The sequence below is a fragment of the Cryptotermes secundus genome, unplaced genomic scaffold, assembly GCF_002891405.2.
Source record: "Cryptotermes secundus unplaced genomic scaffold, Csec_1.0 scaffold629, whole genome shotgun sequence".
NCBI classification, from domain to species: domain Eukaryota; kingdom Metazoa; phylum Arthropoda; class Insecta; order Blattodea; family Kalotermitidae; genus Cryptotermes; species Cryptotermes secundus.
The window spans coordinates 142397-164533 of record NW_019744122.1 but is presented as its reverse complement, the minus strand read 5'-3'; the positions used below and the strand labels follow the sequence as shown (position 1 = coordinate 164533).

The following is a 22137-nucleotide window of genomic DNA, read 5'->3' as shown; positions in this document are numbered from 1 at the left end:
AATTACGTTGTTTCATATCTCCCCCCCCCCAGCATTTTGTGGTAACACACTGCACCCTAAGGATTTTGATTTACTAGTAAAATGTTACTCAAAGTAGTGTGTGGTATTTATGTAAGGATTCAGAATGTTTTGGTGTTGAAAGTTTTTGATAAACTAGACATGTAATCTATCTGTTCCTAGGAAATATGTACATTTCTTTATGGTAAACTATAATGGTTCTCAATTACAGCCTCTACAAATGAGAGTGCAAAGATTTTGGATGAAATTGATGACGCTGAAGTTCGAGCAAGAAAGTATGGTGAGGCCGTTGTTAGTACACTGAGTACAGTTGCTTCTGTGCTGGAATATCCCAGAGGTAATGATTACTTTTTGTTTGTAAATTTTAGTTGTATAATGTAACCTTAATATTTTAATAGGTCCTTCCGTGACTTGTAGTCTGTAAGAAAACTATACCGACCAAGCCATTGCCGCTTGTCGGTGAAGTTAGTGCCAATTTCGAGGGTAATGCAGTTTAATATAAATGTCTCCTCACTGAAGAAAACGAAAATTTGGATAGTTATGACACACCAATTTAAATAACTGAAAACTTGTTGCAAAGCCTGCTTTTGTGGAATACTAGGTAATGCTTGGTCTGTTTCTGTCCTCAGGTGAGGGATGGGAGACACCTAGTCTGTTAGGTCCATTAGAAAGAGCTAACCTCAGTCATGGGTTCACTCTTGCTAATGGACCCAAAAAAGTAGGTGTCTCCCACCCCTCACCTGAGGGTGGAAGCAGGTACAGCTTCTGAAGCATTATGTTGTTTAGAATACTGAATGATGGACAAAGTCCAGAAACCCAGTAATCCTGAGTGTTGTACATCATTGTCAGAACCCTTTAAAATCAGCACGGAGGTCACCTTTAAGGTGTCACATTCAAACAATATTGCTGAAAACAAATTCTTGATAGAAATTGAAATGTATCTGCCTTTGTTAATAAATTTTTCTACTTTGCTTTGAAAAGTTTTTCATTTCAAAAACCATCAGGTGTTTTGTGACACATTCTGTATTTACTGTGAAGTAACTAATGTAAGCTGAAGTGTTTTGGCATTATTGAAGTAATGATTGTATCAGTCATCAGATATTTTTAAATCATAGTATTTGGGCAGAACAAAATTGTGTCGCGTGTTGGGTGTATAACGCGACAAATAACTTCATGCCTTATTTGATATAGCGAATTTATTCCACTCGCTCTCAACAGTCACACGATTTACAATCTCAACATTGCTGCCATTGGCAGCATCACAAATACTAGACTGCAATTAATTGGTTACTCTTTCTCTATTAACTGGCTCAATACTCACTACTCAATAACTAATCATTCACTACTAACTACTGAATAGTGTTCGCTGCTACTTATTTAGCTTCGGTACGGACAACACAGAAAACAGTTACGTAATATGTACCACTGTTTCTTCACGCTGTGTTTACAGGTGTGGCTAGCAACACTGTCAGGATCTGTTTATTGCTGTGTAGCAACCGCAGTATCTCTTGGTAACAACACAGTCACTCTTCTGCCATGTCACAGGGGGGGAGGGGGTGTTTATCGAGCATTGCGTGGTAATGGAAGGGGTGGGGGTATGTGACATCACTCGCAGACTGCAGAGTTCATGTGACCCCTACTTCCCATTGCGCCATCCACGTCACAATGTATTTTTTAATGGGCTTGTTCATAGTTTCTCAAATAATCTAAAGAACTATAGAACTACTGCACCACTCAAAATTTTCAGTGTTATTTTAAAGTTTATGTTTGTGTGATATTATTTGATTGTGAAGTGAGAACAAGTCATGCTTCTCTAGGCATTTTATTTGGTTTGAACCCTTATATTCTAATGCCTCTCGAAAACAATCGTCTACAATGAAATATCTGTACATTATTTTATTTGTCTTGAACTCTTATAAAAGTGATTGTAAATTATTATAAAAATTGTTGTTAAAAGAATATGTAAACAATAAGTCTGTTGGCCACCCTTTGTGGTGGTCAGTAGGATGGTAGGTAGGAGCATGGCACACAGTACATGCAGAATTCATATATGAATTTTAATTTGCCCTTGGTTCTAAGCTATGATGGTCAGATCACCGTTGGCACTGTGATTCCAGGATTAATCAAGGATACTGCTCGCCCATCATATTGGGTCCCAGATCATGAGGTCACACACTGCTGCTGTTGTGACGTTCAGTTTGGACCTCGAGTCACTTTGCACCACTGTCGTGACTGTGGACAAGGTGTCTGCAAAGACTGCTCCATGAACAAACGTGCTGTACCACTTAGGGGATGGGACAGCCCTGTTCGAGTCTGTGACAAATGTATGAAACAAGACTGATTTTTAATCAGACAGGAATTTAGATTATGCGGTACAAAAAAATGGGTAAGTAGAATAATGCCAATTAAATATTTGCTTTGAAATTGGTAACTACAAGAACTGTGTGTTTGCGAGATGTATTTGTGATTTTATTAGATCTCTTGCAGCATTCTAGGCATCTGAGTTTTAGAAACTGATTTTGTGCTGTATTCAGGGTAGAAGTTATTCCCTTATTTTGTATTGTTTCTCTTTTTAAGTTATGGTTTTATCATTTTTGTATAATTTTCATGAACTGTTCTTAAAAATTTAAGAGATAATAATGTATTCAGAGCTGGCTGGAAATTCATCAGTCTGTACCAGCATCTATAGTTGATTCAGTGTACCAATATTGTGTTGCTCTTTGTTTGTCTATTGTTTGAAGTAAAGTTAATAAATGTGCTATTTTGAAGGTGTGGCTGTACTCTTGTCTTCATATTATTGGTTGTCACTAGTTTTTTATTATTATTTTTGTTTTAATTCTATTTTAAGTGAATAAAGAATCGGTATAGTGGTGACGATTGCCTGCAAACCTGAGTAAAGGTAACCTTGAAATGTCATGTATCCCATATGTCACTGAAGCAGTGACAGACATCCTACACAACATTGTATTATATCCCGACACACAAGTCATTTCGCCAAAAAATTTGCAATCTTATATTTCAATACACATGGAAATATCAGTATTTCAGGAACTTTCTTTATTTTATGCATTTCCTGAACTTAGTACCATATTATGAATCATCATCTGTGTGTATTCTGATCTAAAATAACAAACGAAGAATACTCTTCTATGATTTGGCGCTGTGTAGTCAGGGTGATTGCTACGTGTTTTCTCCTTCTTTTGGGTTCAGGATGGAGGTGGCAGGTTCCTCTGCAATATTGGTACCAGTCTATCACATCCAAGAAAACAGTAATCGTGAGAGCTGCTGTAGGAACCTCAAATCTTATGAAAATAATTGCCAGGCAATGTGCCACAGTGGGCATTTTCAACCAGAGAAATTTATAAGGAAAAAATTGTGTCAAAATAGTTCAAAATTTGCATGTTACATATAGGAGTATACAGTGTTTTCTGAAGTGGGTATTTTATGCGATTTATTAACCATAGCTACATCTTGAACTAAGCTTACTTAATTATATAATTTAATATACATTCACAGATCTGACCAGTGTCATCATTAGGAATTCTTGACGTCTGGAGTTTCTTCATCATACGACATGTAGAAGATTATCATGTCAGTATGTGCCCAATGTTATAAGACTGGAAGCATGGAGTCATAGTTGTGTCACTTGAAGTATCATGTTGGTAATGCTCACTCAAAAACAGTCAGAATGTAAACCTGTCAAGAGAGAATTACCATACAATATTTCTACTCGAGAAGATACCAAGTTTGGAAAAATTACTGCAGTTATCCAAAATCTAGAAGGAAATGGAATAATGTTTATTAAAACTGTGATATTTTTTAAGGTTATCCATAATTGTGTTCTGTAGCTTTATGATTTCTATTGCTGTTACTATACTCTTGTACCTTAACTCTACAGAAAATTAGTATTTTTAATTTTCCTTAAAAATTTGCATCACATTTCTGTTAACTCTTTAAGGCGATAGCATTTGAAACCCTAGCTCATTCTTGGTGTGGGAGCAGTATTTATGGTTGTTAAAATTTTATTCAAACATGGACAGAAATCACTTGCATATTTGTTGAATAACTTCCACAGTTTTAGTTCCATTGGAATAAGATTTGGCATACCTGTTGTTTGTAGATTACAGATATTGAGTTCTTTGTTATCCTAGAAATATTATTATGTGTTGTAGTAGTATTCTGTAAACACCCATCTGAACACAGTGCAGCATCACAGCTGTTGGAATAGCTGTTCTTCTGATATACTTACTGTAAACTACACTCTACCCTTCAAATATTTATATTCAAGCAAAATTCCAGTCTGTAAATTTCTTCAGGTGTTATCACCATGGTGACTTGCCGCTCAACATTATGCTCATGTATAGAATTCAGTAGGAGTTTTCCAGGAGTTGAAATTGTGAGCGAACTGAAATACCTACAGAGGTGTACAGCCATGCACTCAGAAGTTGACAGCATCCTGAGCCTGTGAGAAATAAAAGTTTCAGTCAGACCTACAGAATTATACTATTGTGATTTACTGTGGAAATGGATTATAAAATGTTATGATTTTGCCATTTTATGTATGTACAGCTTTATGTAGAAGCATATAGTTGGTCACCAGTGAGTAATGTTTTATTTCATTTTTGTATTTTAATTCTGTGTTAATAATATTTGAGTGTGGATATGTGATGTACGTATAACTGGCATTTATTATGGTATGTGAATTAATATGTAGAGATTGGAAGATTTTTATTTTCAAAACAGGCACCTAGGAATTCCCTATAGACCACTACATTGAAATCATATCTCAGACCTTTAATATGAAGCCAACAGCCTAACTAAAGTGGTCACTTGGTATGATGAAAACAGTTTAGCAAGTGAGCACAAGTGAGTAAGCTCATGAAGAGCAGCTGTTCAGGAAAGACTAGAGTATAATTTTGTTGAAAACGTAAAACAACTGTGCTAACATTACTTAGATGAAGGGTTCAGATGTATGTAATTTCTTTGAAACAGTTTTATTCGTTTTAAATCTGCTTTAGAAAATTGGAAGAAATGTACATTGACTTGATTGGTCTCCCCCCCCCCAACCCAGAATCTGTTCTTTGCAGAATTGGTTTTATTAAATGAACATAAACGAAATAAACGCTACAACAGAAAAATTTGCAAATTAAGGAAAGTACAGAAAGATAAGAAATTCTGTAGTATCTGTTGATTAAGATTGTTATCAGTCTGCCCTTATTAAGACTTATTCTGGATCACTGAGCGTTTTGAATGCATTCAAGTCTTAATTTTCTTTCTCTCACAGAGTTTAACACCTGTGCTGCAGTTGTGTACCATTGAAGTGCAGTCTTAATTACATCTGCTGTCTTAGCAGCTTCCTGACTAAAGAGGCCATTACATGTATAAATACAAGTAAAAGGATAGGGAAAGTGACTTCTGCCTGAGGTTTGTTCTTTGCAAAACTTTTGCAGCGTACAAAACTGAATAACTTTAAAATTTAAACTTCTGTTCAATATTTGATTATGTCACCACTAATTTCTCCTTGCTCCCATTGTAACTGTTACGCCAGACTTATTGACTTGAGTAATGACAGAAACTGAATTTTTGCTGCGAGTTTGCCAAGCAGTAACTGTAGCTTCTACAGTGAAGTCTGTTGAAAAGTATGTTTACACTTTGTTTTACTTTAAAAAGTAGCCCATAATTTAATGAAATATAATCCTTTAGCATATGAACGTTTTATTCTGATAACTTGGTGTGTGTGTCAATATTTTGGATGGCACGAAGAGCATTGGGAAATATCAGTTGTGTGTGGAAAATTAGAAATTTGAGGTATATTTTAAGACATCATCTACCTGCTTTAAATGTGGTGTAATAATAACACTGAACATTCTGCAACTGATATTTGACACGCTGCTTTATTTTTCTTGTGGATAAAATGTTTTATACACTGACTTGTAATAAAAGAAGTAATCATGTTAAGCAGCCTTATCAAATAGCAAATGAGTTATTACATAACTTTTACGAGTTACCTTTAAGCATCACAAACTGCTGGTCATATGGTGACTTCATATCCAGATTTTGTCAGCCGTGGTCATTAGTCCTTATACAATATGCTAAATTGTGATACTTAGTAATATAAATGCTTATACTGGAATGTGTTGGGACTGTAGATGGGTCTGGATTGGTAAACAGATTTATTGCACACTTTAACACACCACTCCTGACTACATTTCACAGATCAATGTCGCTCACAGACTTGTGTTCTCAGTCCCAGTCTTCACTGTGCTGCTTGTCAGTGACTTCCAACAGCAAATTAGGTTCCTGAACTGTCCGTGGCCTCAGTTACCAGCTTCTCATTGCAACTCTCAACTGACTACCTGCAGACTTCCTCTCGACTGATTGACTCCCAGGCTGGCAACCATCTCTCACTAACCTCCTACTCTTCCAACTGCTGTCTCAGGACTCACTATGACTTTCCTCAGACTGACTGACGTGTTTCGATTCCCCAGGTATAGCCTCTGCACAGGCCCAACAGAAAACACCATTCCTCTGTTGATATAGACAGTGTGGTATCACATGTTCCATTGTAGCAGCACGTGCGCCTGGCGCTGGACCACATAGCAACACCACTTCCTGCAGCTCTCCTGTTGTTGTGTGGTGTCACTGCTGTCGCAGAAACGATGTGTTTACCTGGCCACTCCCTGGCAATTGCCATCTCTGCTGATTATCCCATTCTGACTTTCAGGAGATGTGCCACAATACTTCTGGATCTGAATTTTAGGTTCCAGAATCCTTAACTTTAATGATGGTCACCATTTTCTTTTACAGATCTATTCATGGATAGAGGTCTAATCTGGTTAGTTAAAGTTGAAGTGCAGAAAGCTGTATGGTAACTCTTTATCACATCCACTTGATATGATATTATGTAACTTATAAGCGTGCAGCATTATCCAGTTGAGTAGCAGGTAAAGGCAGATTTTAATTGTCAGATACTGAGGTAGAACAATATTTAATCAGTCTGAAAGACTAACTCACTCCTTGGAACGTAGTCCTTGAGAACCTAATAATTGCTCACACAGTGAAGAACCCAATAATTGCTCACATAGTCAAGAACCCAGATGTTCATGTTCATAAGAACTTCCTACTGTACTGTGTCCTTCGCCAGGTAAGTTTAATTATGTTCAAATCTCCATGTCCATTTTCTGTCACTTAGGCTATTTCAAGAAAATCCATCCAAGTCTTAGACCCTTAGAATAGTGCTAATGTTTTTATGGTGAGTTGTTAAACCCCTCAGCTCAAGTTCCAAGCCAGAGGACAGTCCCTTGTGAGCCTTCTGTGTGACCCCTTAATCAGCGTATTTGCAGGTACCCTCCATAAGGTAAGGCTCTCTGCTCCATCTGATATATCAGGATGCACTGTTCTATGATGACAGGGAATGTACTTTACATGTAAGGCTAGAAAAGTAAGCACCATGTTTTAAATTGGTGTTATGTGTCCTAAATGTCAAACTTCATACAAGGTTGCAGAGCTTACATATGCTGTCTGCCTGTGAGGTTTAGTAAACTTCAGATTACCTCACTTGAGACTCCATTTCATGAAGCCAAGTAGTAATCTAAATGTCCCATTAAGTGAAGTACTGGATTTCATCTGAAATGACAGCTAGAGAGCTACTTCAGAAAGACGAGACACAGTATATTTAAGTCAGCTGTGGCATAAGGGTTGGTATGGCATACCTCATAAAGCTGCAGTCTAAGGTAATAATAATTACTATTCGACCTCACGTGTCCTATCTGTAATGTAGGGTGCCCATATGTCCTGTTTTTCTTCGGACAGTCCCATTTTTACAACCAGTGTCCCAATGATATATTGGGTTTTTGGACTTTATCCATCGTCCTGGTTTTTAAGATAACCAATAAAAACACGACGTTTCGGAAACTGGATCTGTTTCCATCCCAATGTTTCAACAGATGTTGTGAGGACACAGATGTGTCCCATTTTTATTAATTTGTAAGAAATCTTAGCTTAAGCATTCATGTTTGCTAATAAACTTCAGGTTCCAGTTTCACATGTAGATTATTTTATGTGGTGCTGTATTATTTTGTAACATAAATGCTAACAACACAATTTAAATGTTGCAAACTGCCGTCCAGTAAAAATAGTATTTGCCTTTCATTCCTTAATTTCTTGCATTATTGAATTTCTTAATGTGGAGTTCTAAAGCACACACTATAATAGGTAAATCCATTGTCAAGAACATATAACCAGAATAATAATTGACACTTACTTGCAAAGTTATGTAGTCATTTCAGTTGTGTTCTGTTATTGAAAAGGTTTTTGTTGTGTAAACTAAAAACTTTAACAAAGTTAAAAATAAAACAATTCAAGATAAAAACTTTAAACATATGCAGATTACAAAAAAAAATAACTTTTGAACTTTTTATGTATGTTTAAAATGCTTCACATCCACTTTTTAGATGATTTTCTTTGATAATTGTGTGCTGTTTGATTGATTGCTATTTTGATTTCTGAATTATGGGCACCCTACTGTGAGGCCCTCAGTAATTTAAGATTCCATCACTTGGAACTTCACTTCTTGAAATTGAGCGCCAACTTAAGCAGCCCAGTAAGCAGAGTATGACACTTCATCTAAAGCATGGGACTGCTAGAGTGCTAACCAGGAAGGAGAACTCATAAAAGACTGAAGAGCAGTAGCAAAGTAAGGGTCAGTGTGGCCCACCCCTTACTTGATTAGTCAAATGCTGTTGCTAGTTAAAATTATGTAAAATTTGAGGTTCTCAGACTAGTAGTTATGTAGATTTTCTTTGTCTTGTGCTGTGTAGTCCATTGAAAGTCAGTTGACATTTCTTAGGAATGTATCAACTAAGCAATACTCAAGCAGAGCTCTGCTTTCTGACTGCTTCTTGCTGGTTTCTTTCATGGCTTATTCTTTGATCCTGAAGGTGGAAGTGATATGTTCCTCTGAAAAGCAATTGGTTTTCAGTTGACTGCATGGTGTTATATCACAGAAGATAAAACTCTTCAACTTACGATTATTAGTTAAATTTAATAAGGGCTCTCACAGTGATGAATTTCATCAAAATTCATTAACATAATATAAAATGACTTACAACACTGTCCAGTGTGATAGATTAATAAAAGTTGTGTTTCAGTTTTTCATTTTCCTTAACATGTCTCAATTGGATTGACCATCTTAAGGACGCAATCAACATTTAGGAAACCAATATTATAATGTTATTAATATTGATATCAGTGTCATTTTATACTGCTACTAGTGTGACAGACCAGACTGAGCCAAGTCAAGTTCATTAACATAAGGTGACAAATATATGTATGGAGAGATGGAGAAGCTTAAAGGGTATACATCATGTATGCAAAATCTGCTTAAAACAATTGAAAGGTTTTCTCATCTGTGTTGTTCGAAAAAGAAGAAATCAAGTTTTGCCAAAATTTATTTTTTATGAGAATCAAATGAAGTTATCAAGTATAGGGAGAAAACTGTTAAAATTGTTAGATTTTTATTAGCATTAGTTCTACTAGCAGACAATTTATTGAGTTCTGTATGTTTGAAATTGTTACATTGTGGCTAGTAGCTAAAGTTTTGAGGCATGATCCAAAATGATGCATCATCTGTTATATGTGAGTCCATATTTCCATTGCCTTTGTATCTGCTCATTTCTTTTAAAATGTTGCAGCAAACAGAACATGCAAACTAGTACAAGTAAGAACTTTTTTCTGCTGAGAAAAGGGTTTAGCCACATAAATATGGTTTCAGAGAAATGTATTTAAAATAATGTGAGATTTTTTTCTCTAAACTGATTTAAATTTCATTATCTCAGCTTCTACAATGTGTTTATAATTTCTTCCCTCATTTTAATTTTATCCATATGTATGTGGTATAAACAGTGCTCAACAAAATGTAGGAGGTCACCAAATTTTAGGCAACTGAACAGATGGCATGTAAGATTTTAGGTTCTTGCAACAATAGTTATTAAGAGTACTATCTTCTGGGGTACAAAGCCATGTAGTCCATCGAAAGTCAACCAACGTTTTTGAGGGATGTATCGCCTTCATCTTCAGGGTCAGCTCTGCTTGCCACCTGTTTCCACACTGGATTCTCACTTGGCTTATTCTTCAATCCCAAGCAACAGCTGATCTTCAGCAGACTACACAGTGTTATATCCCAGAAAGTACTACTCTCTTGAATGAATAACAGTTTTCCAAATGTACTTATTTCAGGAAAAAGTAATGAATATTGCCTTATAGGTTGTAACAGTGTAGTTAGGAACACACCAATTTTTTTTTGAGGAAAATATAGCCTTCAGCTTCAGGGTCAAAGAGTAAGCCAAGCAGAAACCTGCAGGATCACGTTGCATGCTTCTGCTAGTTTGTTGCCTGGCTTAGTCTTCAACCCTGAAGATGGATATGATATATTCCTTTGAACTACAGAACCCAGAAGACGTACTCTTTATAGTTACTGCTGTACGAACCTCAAATCCAAAATGCAGTGGTTCATAGTACTGTACAATGCAATTTCCAGTTGAAAGTTTTGTTCGGGATTGCCACATACTGCATGTGTGTGTTGTTGACCATATTGCTGCCAAGCCTGCTGGTGCAGACCATATAGAATTTGGAGAACCTTTTGTGAAAATTGTACAGTATGAGAATACTTTGCCTAAAATAAAAGGCAAAGAATTTTGAAAATAAAATACATTATATGACTGCACTGTCACTGTAATGTGTATAAAAGCTGAATACAGTATATTAGTTTCACTGGCTAGATAGAATTGTAGCACACCTGACAAAAGCTACCTCATTTGCAGTAGGAGAGTTAAATATGATCAGCCATACTAAATGAGAATATAATATTTTAATATATTCTACCTTGTGATGAAGTATAATAAACGTACATTGCTTTAAGAAGCTGACAAACGTTTATACATTTTAGCATTGAGTAGATGCAAGTCAAATAAGAATAATTCTTAATCACTCTTTCTTTCTTTCTTTCTTTCTTTCCTTCTTTCTTTTAGTTTTAAAAGTCTGACTGATATAGAATATTGAGAATGCGAAACTTCTGTACTTATAAAATGAAAACAAAAGAAGTTTAACTTGAAACAAAAACATATTCAAATTGATCCTCATGTCCAGTAAATCAATTCACTCTGCTTGTGAAAGAACTAAAATAATGGTTCCTTCTTTTTCAAAGGAAGAGAAAATTGTTGTAGGGGAGTGAACTACAGTTGGTAACATAAAATAGTTCGTCTAAAGGGAGGAATTTGATACTACTAATGAAAATTTTCTTCGGCAGTATGGTTTATCGTTGTATCAGTAATTTTAACATTCCAATTGGCATATGTATACTTCTTAAAGCAGACCTGTGCCTGTTATAAAAAGTTTACTTTGTCAGGGTTGTAAATGACAAGTATTAAGACATTTGAAATCCATTAGTGTGATTGTTAGTTCAAGAATACTGCACCACATACAGGCTTTAGTAAGTTGTATGCCACATATTCTTTTAAAGTTAAAGCTGGAAATATATCCAGAAGCTGTACTAGAAGTGGGAGAAAGAAATGCTGGGACGACATACAGTTTCAGGTTATACTGACATACGGTGTGTTAACATGTAACTGTTGTGTACCCAAGAGAAGAGAGATGTTTGAAATTCACTGAAAATAAAGCAAGATGCTGTTCAAGCACTCTGCGTAGCATAGTTGGAAATGGAGTACATAGAATATGTAGTTAGTTGTACTGTTCTTAATTTTGGTAATATTGTTACTAGAAGCACAGTTCGGAGCACATGTACTGTACCCTGTTTAACACAAGAAGAGTTCAGTTCATGATCTGTTCTAGTGTAACATAAGTAAGTTGTTTTTCAGAATAATTCTATAATGAGTGATATTTTCTAAGAAAAAGAAGTTGATACAAACTGATGTGTGTGTGAACGAATAATGATTATGAAGAAAGTCGTCTTCTGGGTTTTGGCGCGGTGTATTCTTCGTTTTGGCAGACGTTTCGGAGGAACGTCGGCCAAAACGAAGAATACACGGCGCCAAAACCCAGAAGACGACTTTCTTCATAGTCATCGCCGTGAAAACCTCAAAACTTACACAATAATGATTAACATCAGCTCATTTTAGCTTTCCTCATACCTTCAGACTAAATGTAATGGCATTGCATTCTGCTGTGCTGTGAAGAACAATCATAAGTCCATGGCATATTCTTGGACAGCTCTTAGTAGTGATTATTTCCATTACCACACTATGTCACAATACTTCACGACTACCGCTTGTATGTCCATAGTAGTGATAATTGTGAGGGATACCTTTTTTTCTCTCATTTTCTGTATGAATTCCTTTCTGAAAAACAGCCACTGTTGTATTCATCCCGTTTTGTGTAATGATTCACATCCTGTTGGTGATTTTTAATTTTAGTTTTCATGAGAGGTAATAATCTCAGTTTGCACAATTGAAATAGTGTTTCATCACATTTTCTTCTAATAAGATATTGCATTTGGAATGTTACCATGTTTCATCTAAGACTTGAGAACTGTTTTCAGAGATGTTTGATCTTCATTTTTCATATTTATTAAAGTTCTTTTTCCTTATTTGTATAATCTGTGATTTCTGGAAGCCTTCATAATTGGTAACTTTTCTTGACATCCATCAAACACCCTTGTAATGTTTCTAATGAGAAACAAAATATGCTGTCATGCGTTAGTACTGTGAAGCCCCTAAGAAGATGTGGGAAGAATTTATGACATCTGCTTTCCCTCTAAACCTTCAGTATAGAACGGTACAGTTTTATATCATGTTGTGTGGATCAGTAGAAACATAACAGATTTTCCCAATACACAGCACATTTTTCATTTCCAGTTTTTACAGGCATGTTTTGGCATCACTTTGCCATCTTCAGGCCCTCAGTTATTTTAACACATGTGTAAACTTTACATTAAAAATTGCACATATAATATGTCTATAATTTAACCTGATGAATGCATTAGCATGTCAGTTACATATTAAACTTAAAAATTATTAATCAGAATGTCTTAAAAATGTTGGCACACAACTGTACTAAAAAAACTGTAGAGAAACAGTAACTGTTTGCGGATCCAAATATAAATTGCAGTCACATTTTTGCTGATAATAAGGAAAAAATCTATGTATTATAGAATTTTAATATTGGTGCCAAATGTCACTGTTCTTTGACATCCATAGACTGTGCAGTATATATTGGCATCTTATGAGATAGTGTGCTGTAATGTTATTTTGTATGGTTACTGGGGTAAGGGTGTGTGATGCTTCTCCACCATATTAAGGGGAAAGAGTTTGTTGGATTTGAGGTTCTCACAGTGGTGATTATGAAGAGTACAATCTCCTGGGTTGTAACAGTATGCAGTTTGGTAGAGGTCCCCCAACGCTCTGCTTGCCACCCGTTTGTTGCTGGTTTCTTGCTTAGCTAACCTTCGGTCTGGAGATGGAGGCAGTAAGTTTTGGCAAAAGATCGGTGGACTTCTACCATACTGCCTTACAACCCAGAAGATCGTACTCTTAAAAAAATGTTTATGGATAGTAGAGTGAGTTAAATTTGGGTACAACTAATCACCATACTTACTTACTTACTTACTTACTTACTTACTCATGGAGCTGAGCCCTTCTGAAGGAGCTGCCAATTCTGCAGCTACTCAAGAATTTCCCAGCATTTTATGGAACCCGAAGGTTCATTACCATGTTCACAAGAGCCCTCCACTGGTCCCTATCCTGAGCCAGATCTATCCAATCCATACCATCCCATCCTATCTCTCTAAGATCCATTCTAATATTGTCCACCCACCTACGCCTTGGTAATGCTTACTACCATTCAGTTCAGAAACTTTTGCCTTTCCATTTGTTGTGTGAAAACGTAAAAATTAAAATATGCTAATAGATCGGCATGGACGTGAAACTTCGTCTCTGGCATTAAGGGAAGAACATAGATTGAGGGTGTTTGAGAACAGGGTGCTGAGAAAGATATTTGAACTGAGGAGGAGATAATTCCATAATGTGGTGCTTCATGGCTTGTGCTCTTTGTCAAATAGAATGATCAAATCAAGGAGGACAAGATGGTCAGGACATTAGCACTAATGAGGGAGAAGAGGAATGCATTCAGGGTTTTGGTGGAAAAGTCAGATGGAAGGGCGGGGGTGGTATGGACAGGATTAATTTGGCTGAGGTTATGGATCAGTGGCGGGCTCTTTTGAACACGGTATTGAATCTTCGGGTTCAATAAAATGTTACGAAATTCTTGAGTAGCTGAGCCACGGGCAGCTCCTCAAGAAGGGTCCACTTAGTTTCCCCAGTATCAAATATTACGAAAATTCGTTCAGCGATTCTGAAGTTTATGCGTATAAACAGACGGAGTGGAATTTTTATTTTATGAAGAGGGTTGCGTAGGAGCGTAAAGGAATGCTGGAAATGAGAATTTAAAATACGCCCTAAAACTGCACCAACATAATCGCATATCATTTTAACAGACATAGTAATCGCATAATTGCCAAAAATGCGAAATCGGTTTGACATTTATGCGTGCTCTATATTAGGCCTTAGGAAAGAGAAAATGCAGGAAAGTTATATTTTTATATAAGGTTATCCTGAAGAAAGGCCACCCATCTTGATTATTAAATGTTCATCATTAACATAACAAAAAGACACGCTTTCACACGAAACTAAATACTATATCCAATTGCAAATCGGCTCATATGCTTGGAGAGCCTGAGGCAATCTCCAGTAGAATAAGTGAGAATGTATGAAGGCAGATTTCTATATAATCCACCTCTCCATACTGCCCTAATTTGCTGCGTCTGATACACTTCTATTTGCTTAATTAGGATTTAGCAACTCTCTCAGTGGCTCAGGCCACATAGCGTCGAATGGCAGGACGATTAATTGGAAGGTATGTGGAAGGAAGCTGTCATTGCATGTCTGAAGTTAGCTTTCCTTCTTCCACTGGAGTGACTGAGGACAACCACAAAAATCCTCACGATAGTCGACTTCCTACCAGAAATTCGAACCAAGAATCGCTCGAATGAAAGTCAAAAAGTATTACCGCTTGTCTCACCTCGTTGGATACTATTCATCTAATTCAGCTGTGATCCATGTCGCTATCAAGCAAGTCAAAACAGATTAGTTCCAGAAACAAGCTGTCTATTTTTGGCATTGAAATGCAGTCACGTTAATAAAACATTTTTTTTTTCTCATGGGTTGAGACTGAGTCTACATGGTACTGCGACCAGTTTGGCTTATTGTACCAGTCCAAGATGATGGATGATGATGATTCTGAAGCAATCGATGGAATGCGAATTGGTAGGGGAACCGAAATAGTCGGAGAAAACCTACTCCAGTGCGACTTTGTCAACCACAAATCCCACATGATCTGAGCAGGGCTAGAATTCCGGCCGCCATGGTGAGAAAAATAAATGGTATATCAAAATGTGCATCCTGTATTCTCATCTTCAACTGTTGCAAAGCAAACGACGAACTGCAGAAAGCAGATTTGTCTCGTAGCTCTCATCTCTTGAACACGAAAGTTTGCATTCCTTGTTGGGCGCGTTCGCAACCACTCCGAACGTCTGTTAAACAAGATTTGTCCTCCCGACTACTGTCTGTACGCGTGCGTCAACTGGAGAACCGCAAAACGAATTAGTATGCAATTATATATTGATGATTTCTGCTAAAATTCGACATGTTCCAGTTTTGGTTATAAACAACTGACAAACTTCGTGACGACCTACATGCATTTCTTCGTTTATCTTGAGCATATCTGCTAAATACACCCCCTTCGTAAGTCTTGCGTTTTTCGAGATAAGTAGATAAATCTGGCCCTATACGTACATTTCTGAACATGTGCATTGAACAATCAACAGTGGACTCCAGAACATACCTTACACCAATTAAACGAAGCGTCTTCCTGCTCGAATTTATAAATCTACAAGAGTATAAATACATATTAATTTAAACTGTAATTAATAGTGCTGTCAGAGTCTTATTCTTGTCAAAACAAGTCGATCTAAACGAGATCAAATGCTTGAATTATTTTAGCAAAAGTCTGCGATCACAGAAGGAACAAAATGAAAATGTTTAATGTAGTGCTCAGCGCTCATAAATCCTTCTGCCGAACGCACCTACTAGGTGACACTATGTGATTTTACAGTCTTGCTTATTATTATTATTTCTGTCAGTACTGTTCTCAGAAAGAACCCACGTTTGCTTGAAAAAGTGAAACTGTCTACAAGGCCGGCCCAAGAGTAAATACCTTCCGAGATGACGAGAACCCCCCTCCCACAGTTAAGATAGACTCAACTTTCTCAAAATTTCGTTGCACTTAATAACACACAAAAAGTTTCATTTACATCGTTGCATAACATGCTATATGACTGCCAATTAATGGTCATGCTATGAACAAAAAAATCAGAAATTAATTTTTATCCAACAAAAAGCAAAAGAAAATTACCGGCAAACATCCTCCTTACATGGACGCTTTTTCGCCTATATTGTCGCAAGGGATTCGATAGTATATAAGTTAGATTAACTCCTGTTTGTTTTGGATTCAAGGATTTATTTTCACGCAACTTTGTTTACCAGTTCAGAAACAGGATCAACTGAGAGCAAATTAAACGTGAAAATATTTTTTGTTGTCCCTGTCGCAGTTCAGTAGAATTTGATGTAAATATCGACTACCTGCATATGACTCGTAATAATGCCTGTTTCTAATGTCGTTATGAAAGCACTAAAAACCGCCCTCTGAAAAGTTTCCTTTTTGATGGAAGAGGGAGGTCTAAAAGTAATTTTGATGTTCGATGTGCGAAGAATAAAGTTCTTGCGCGATTTTCGTCACTCGTCTATGTGAATATATTTAAAATCTTTTTCTGATGTGATAACGCTCGCGTGTTTGTGGCTGAATGTGTAGTAGCATTTGCGCTATGTTCTAAAATTATTACTTCCTTCGTACATATGTGTGTAGTGTGAAAGAAAAATGTTATGTTACAAGACAAAAATACGGCATTTCGCCATATTCTCTTTCCTAGATATTCTGTTTTCAGATGTTGGTTGCCCTGGTTAACTGTAATACGTGATTTTCATCTGGCGGTTAATAAATATATGGTACTATGATTTAGAAAAACTTACGGATAAATCGAGATTACTGCAGTATAATTAATTCAATAATAACATGTTTAAATTTTCAGTTTGATGTGTATCTAATGAATTGCGTCTTTGGAGTGATTAGTTCAGAACCTTCGTTTCTGGTGAGTTCACCATTTCATGGTATCTGTAAACAGTGTTGCAGCGTGGATACATACGCTCATATGTTTGGGTGTTGTTATATCTAGCAGAAGGGATGTTGGTGCTTGTGTTCGTCAGCATTAGCCGATAAAATATATTAAGGTAAATTAATTTATGTATACTGATGAAACGTTGTTCAGCTTAGGTTTGTTATGCTTAATGTTCACATTTTATGAGCTGTTATTGCATCTAAAATATATAATACTATATCGCTTGGTCATGCATGTTTTGGCCTTATTCGTCCAGAGCGTAATGGCTGAAATTTGACCCATATATCTAATTTAAACACAGTATCAGTAACCATATTAATATCAGACGTAAGAGGTTTTAGCTGTCTGTTCGTTCTGCAAAGAACGTGTGACCGTAGTTTATTCTGTTTGTGTAAGCTGGAAGGTATAATGTTGTCCACGTCTCAAATTTACACAGCTGTGTTCATTGATGCCTAAATTAGGCTAACACTTGTTAATTGGGCATAGATGTCAATCCACCCTTTTTATTTTTCTTTCTTTGCACATGCGTACGATTTTAATTTAAAAAGTTCAGAAGTGTTGTAGGTTTTACATTTTTTTTTCTAAAATGCAGATTTCAGTAACGGGAAGAATAGGCGACCGTATATTTGTTCCCGTACTTATGCATCAGACATGTAAGTAATGATTGGGGTAAGGCATTACGATATGAGTTATAATTGCGTACATTTGACTGCATAAAATATAGTGGAATTTGCCGGACTTAGGTAATGTAGTGCGGTAAGAAATGTAGGCTGTTCATGTGTCCATTACATACTACTGCTTGAAATATTTATTCGGGTTTTATGTTACGCACGAAATAAAATGTAGTATTATATGTTACCATTCACTTTCTTTGAACAGGCCAGAGGCATCAAGGTCTGATACTCACTATATCTCGCCCATTAATGGGGCCTGTTGCTATGGTTACACGGGCAGAGAAACAGGTTTTCGTGTTTCCATGACAACGGCATCCCCGTTGGCATGGCGACTGTGAACTCACAGACGTACAAGCATGTGAATTTGTGTTATGAACACCCCATCCCTCCGCCCCCTTTTTTAGCCTTGTTCGCAAATGTGAAAGTACAATTTTGCCAATAAGTGACAGGAGTGATATTAGAGGTATAATCATAAAATGCTTTCGGGTATGCCTTTCGAACTGGCTGGAAGATATTTTGTCTAGGCTGGTTTGGTAAGTATAAATAATGCCCAGAGAAACCTGAACTGTATGTAGAGTACAAATTCATTCCACTTTTTTCACGAATTGTTACAACAACATTTGAAAACAGCTATCGATACAATAAGGTCAGGGGTCCTCGAGACGTTCGTGGCCTAGCTGGAACCTCTTCGACCAGTAAGCGATGTGAGATGCCTAGTGATTGCGTATTTTCGGGTTACAAGTCGAGTAGCTTGGCTGGACGCTATTTTAAAAATAAACGCCGCATGTTTATAGATTATGTATGTGTGAAGCCGCTGGATAAAGTCTTTTCGTATATTCGTATCAGTTATGGATATCATGCTTGTAGTGTGTGAATGCTTTATTTTAAAATGAGATTGGATCGTAATATGTATTTCATACATACTAGCAAGACGGGCAGCTGAAAATACTGTGTTAAGTAAAATATAGGCCTATCGCAGTCACGTGTCTTACGCTTATCGAAATGGCCGTTTATCTTAGCGTAGATGTGTACTAGTTCTATTCCACCCCAGAACAGATACTGGCCTGATTTATCATCTAATAGATCTGCAGCATGGACAGACTGTATAATACGGTGATCACGTACGTTTGTCGCTGAATTGAATGTATCAGCAGTGAATAGAAGTATCATAATTTGAAATAGCCCAGCCAGTAAAGTTACTGGCTACTGGATGGACTACCAAGGGGTCCAGTCCCTGGCAAGGTGTTTTCTTTGTGCCTTCACGTGCAGAACTCTGTCGTCAGCACACTTCTCAGCCAACGAGTAGGCTTCTTCCGAAGTAGAGCGGCCGGGGGGGTGGTGACCTTATTGGAGACGATCAGATTTATATCGTAACATTCAAAATAATAATGTTCATAGCGATACCCATGAACCTTCATCTAGTACCGACGCTAAGGATGTGAGGAGCATTCGTCATTTTTTTTTTGTGGTTTATTTTATGACGATGTCGCTATCTCAGACTGTAGCGTCGACTGTAGGATTATTGCTGAATAATGTATTGGAAAGGAAGCGGTCTTATCGCGGCATTTCGGAAGTGCCTGAGGAAGACCAGGTACAATCTCAGTCAGGATAGCCAGTGTTCCGTCCGAGATTCGAATATATTGCCTCTCGAATAAAAATCGAGAGGATTACCATTACTCCAACCGGCCGAGTAATATTCGTCTTCATGGCGAGGTGCCAACTTTAGCGGATAGAGGGTGTCGCATGGTCAGCGCAACGAATCCCCAAGGCCGTTAATTTTGGTTTTCTGGACCGGAGCAGCTACTTTTGGCACTCGTCGACAAGCGGCGGTCGCTTGCGGACTAAAGCCACGGAGTTTGTTTTTTGTTTTATGACGAGGTGCTAAAACACTGAGAAATTTCACTCTTTACTTTTTGGCGTGGACTCTTTTCTACTGTATCCAATTCATGTAATCTGTCATTGAAATCGGTTTTATGTACGTTTTTTTGTAAATTATTGTCAACTTAATGCTACTAGAACTTTATTATGCTTCAGCCGCTGGTTCGTAGTAGCGAAATTTGGATGTTGGGACGCCTTGAGTTTAGGAGACATGGGACATATTCCCTTTCAGTAAATTGGGGAGGAGTGGGCAGTTCTCTTTTGCAACGTTGATTGGAGATATTTTACTAATAGTTAAATCGGTATAGTGACCAGACAAAGGGCTGGACGACCGAGGAGCCAGCGTTCGATTCGCAGCAGAGGCAGAGATGAGATTACCCTCTTCATCACACATCTGTACCACTTCTAGGATGCACTGGAGTCCCATCCACTGCATACTTGGGACTCTTTTCTCAGGGGCAAAGCGGCCGGGACGTGAAGCTGGTTACTCCCTCTGACTGATGTTAAGATCAAGGTTGTATGGGGCTAGCTATTCCTCCATGGCATTTTTCTGGGAGGGACAGCTTGATTTGTGCTTGTACAGTCCCTTCCACTTCTAAATACATAGATTCTGTAGTGAATCTCACAGGGAATTTCTTGTGTTAGCTGAGAGTTTCTCAGCTTCTCAAGAAGGACTCTGCTGCATGGTATTACCTCATATACAGGGCTAGGAAAGTGGCAGGCAGCAGTAATGAAGTTTCCTCCTCGTCCTCCTGTTGCTCCCAGTTGTAGCATACAGCATCCGTGAGACGCTTCGTTTAATTTATGTTTCTTAACCTAAGACAGTCAGTAGAACTCCTTGGACAGGGGATCAGCCTGTCGCATGACCACTACGTAACACAGACATCCATGCCTTGAGTGGGATTCGAACCCACGATTCCAGTGTTCGAGCGGGCGAAGACATTTAATGCCTTAGACCGCGCTGTAATCGGAAATGAAATCACAGGTTAGTAAAAATGTTTTATGCGAGGAGGTGTTATTTGTACCGGTTTGTATTCACTCATATTGACAGCCGTAATTTATATTTGCCCTCCCACGCCCTCTGACAGTGTTAAGCAGTGAATAATAAAAGAAAGAGGTCTCAGATCGTTAATATAATTTTAAACACTTGCAACAATCGAGTTCCAAATTTATTACAGCACATGTTTAAAGTGGCCACTGTTAGACTGCATGCATGGTGCCAGTCCTTGGGCCATTGAATGTTGCCGCTGCATGCGTCCCGGCTCGTTTCTGATAGCAACGACGACTTCATATATGGTATAACTAATGCCTTTCTTCTGGTTTACCACCATGATGTGCCATCGATTTTGTGGAACCACACAGAAAGAAATGTAAAGGCTCTAAGTTGGGAGACAGAGCGGGCCAAGCCACCGGTCCACCTTTTCCTAGCTATTTTACTTCAAAATCTTCATTAAAAAAATCCGTTGCCGCTCCAACGAAATGCGGAGGTGCTACGTCATGTTGTAGCCACGTTTGTCTTTGTTTTGCAAGAGTCACTTCCCTTAAATGCAGCGGTAATTCATTTTCCAGAAAATTCCTTTAAAACGGGGCTGTTAAGCTAGTTAGACTTATTAAAATGTGTTTAAATGAAACCTGTAGTAAAGTCTGTATATGTAATCATTTGACTTGTACTTTTTTTACTAAGAATTAACTAAAAGAAGGAAATTGTCAGTGGTTTTCAGCTTTGATTTAGAATACACCATTAGGAAGACCGAAAAGACCAGGAGGTACCGAAATCAAATGGGGCACATCAGCTTTTGATGTATGCTGCTGATGTAAATCTGTTGGGATATAACATAAATACAAGAAAAAAAAACATATATGCTGTAATTGATGCTAGTAATGAGGTTAGTCTAGAAGTAAACAGAAGAAACTACGTATATGTTAATGTCTGATCACCAGAATTCAGGGTAATATCATAACGTAAAGACAGCTAATAGATTCTTTGAAAATGTGACGAAGTTCAGATACTTGGGATTGACAGTAACAGATCCAAACGTGTTTCGTGAAGAAGTTAAGAGCAGTTTAAACTCAGTTAATGTGTGCTGCCATTCAGTTCAGAACCCTTTGTCTTCTCGTCTGCTGTCTAAAGATGTAAGAATTAAAATACACCTGTAGATCGGCATGGGTGTGAAACTTTGACTCCAACATTAAGGGAAGAACATAGACTGAGAGGACTGGACAGCATGATGCTGAGGAGAATGTTCAGACTTAGGACGGATGAAA

At 37.5% G+C, this 22137-nt stretch overlaps 2 protein-coding genes across 4 annotated transcripts in view; both read left to right on the top strand.

Annotated features, from left to right (window-relative positions):
- LOC111874514 (zinc finger FYVE domain-containing protein 1) overlaps window positions 1–5976 on the top strand; it is a 24630-nt gene extending 18654 nt beyond the window's left edge. The window contains exons 10-12 of the mRNA XM_023870080.1: window positions 230–355; window positions 2136–2404; window positions 3535–5976. Of these exons, the coding sequence (XP_023725848.1) occupies window positions 230–355; window positions 2136–2359 (350 nt within the window). The 3' untranslated portion in view covers window positions 2360–2404; window positions 3535–5976. The remainder of the gene's footprint in view (window positions 1–229; window positions 356–2135; window positions 2405–3534) is intronic.
- An 11376-nt stretch (window positions 5977–17352) lies between these two features.
- Window positions 17353–22137, top strand: part of LOC111874518 (forkhead box protein N3) — a 58987-nt gene continuing 54202 nt past the window's right edge. Inside the window, exon 1 of one of the 3 annotated variants that reach the window (XM_023870085.1) lies at window positions 17353–17432. The gene's annotated coding sequence lies outside the window, so the exon portion shown is untranslated. Of the gene's footprint in view, window positions 17433–17948; window positions 17974–22137 lie in introns of those variants that run through there. The other 2 variants (XM_033755479.1, XM_033755480.1) reach the window with 2 other exon arrangements.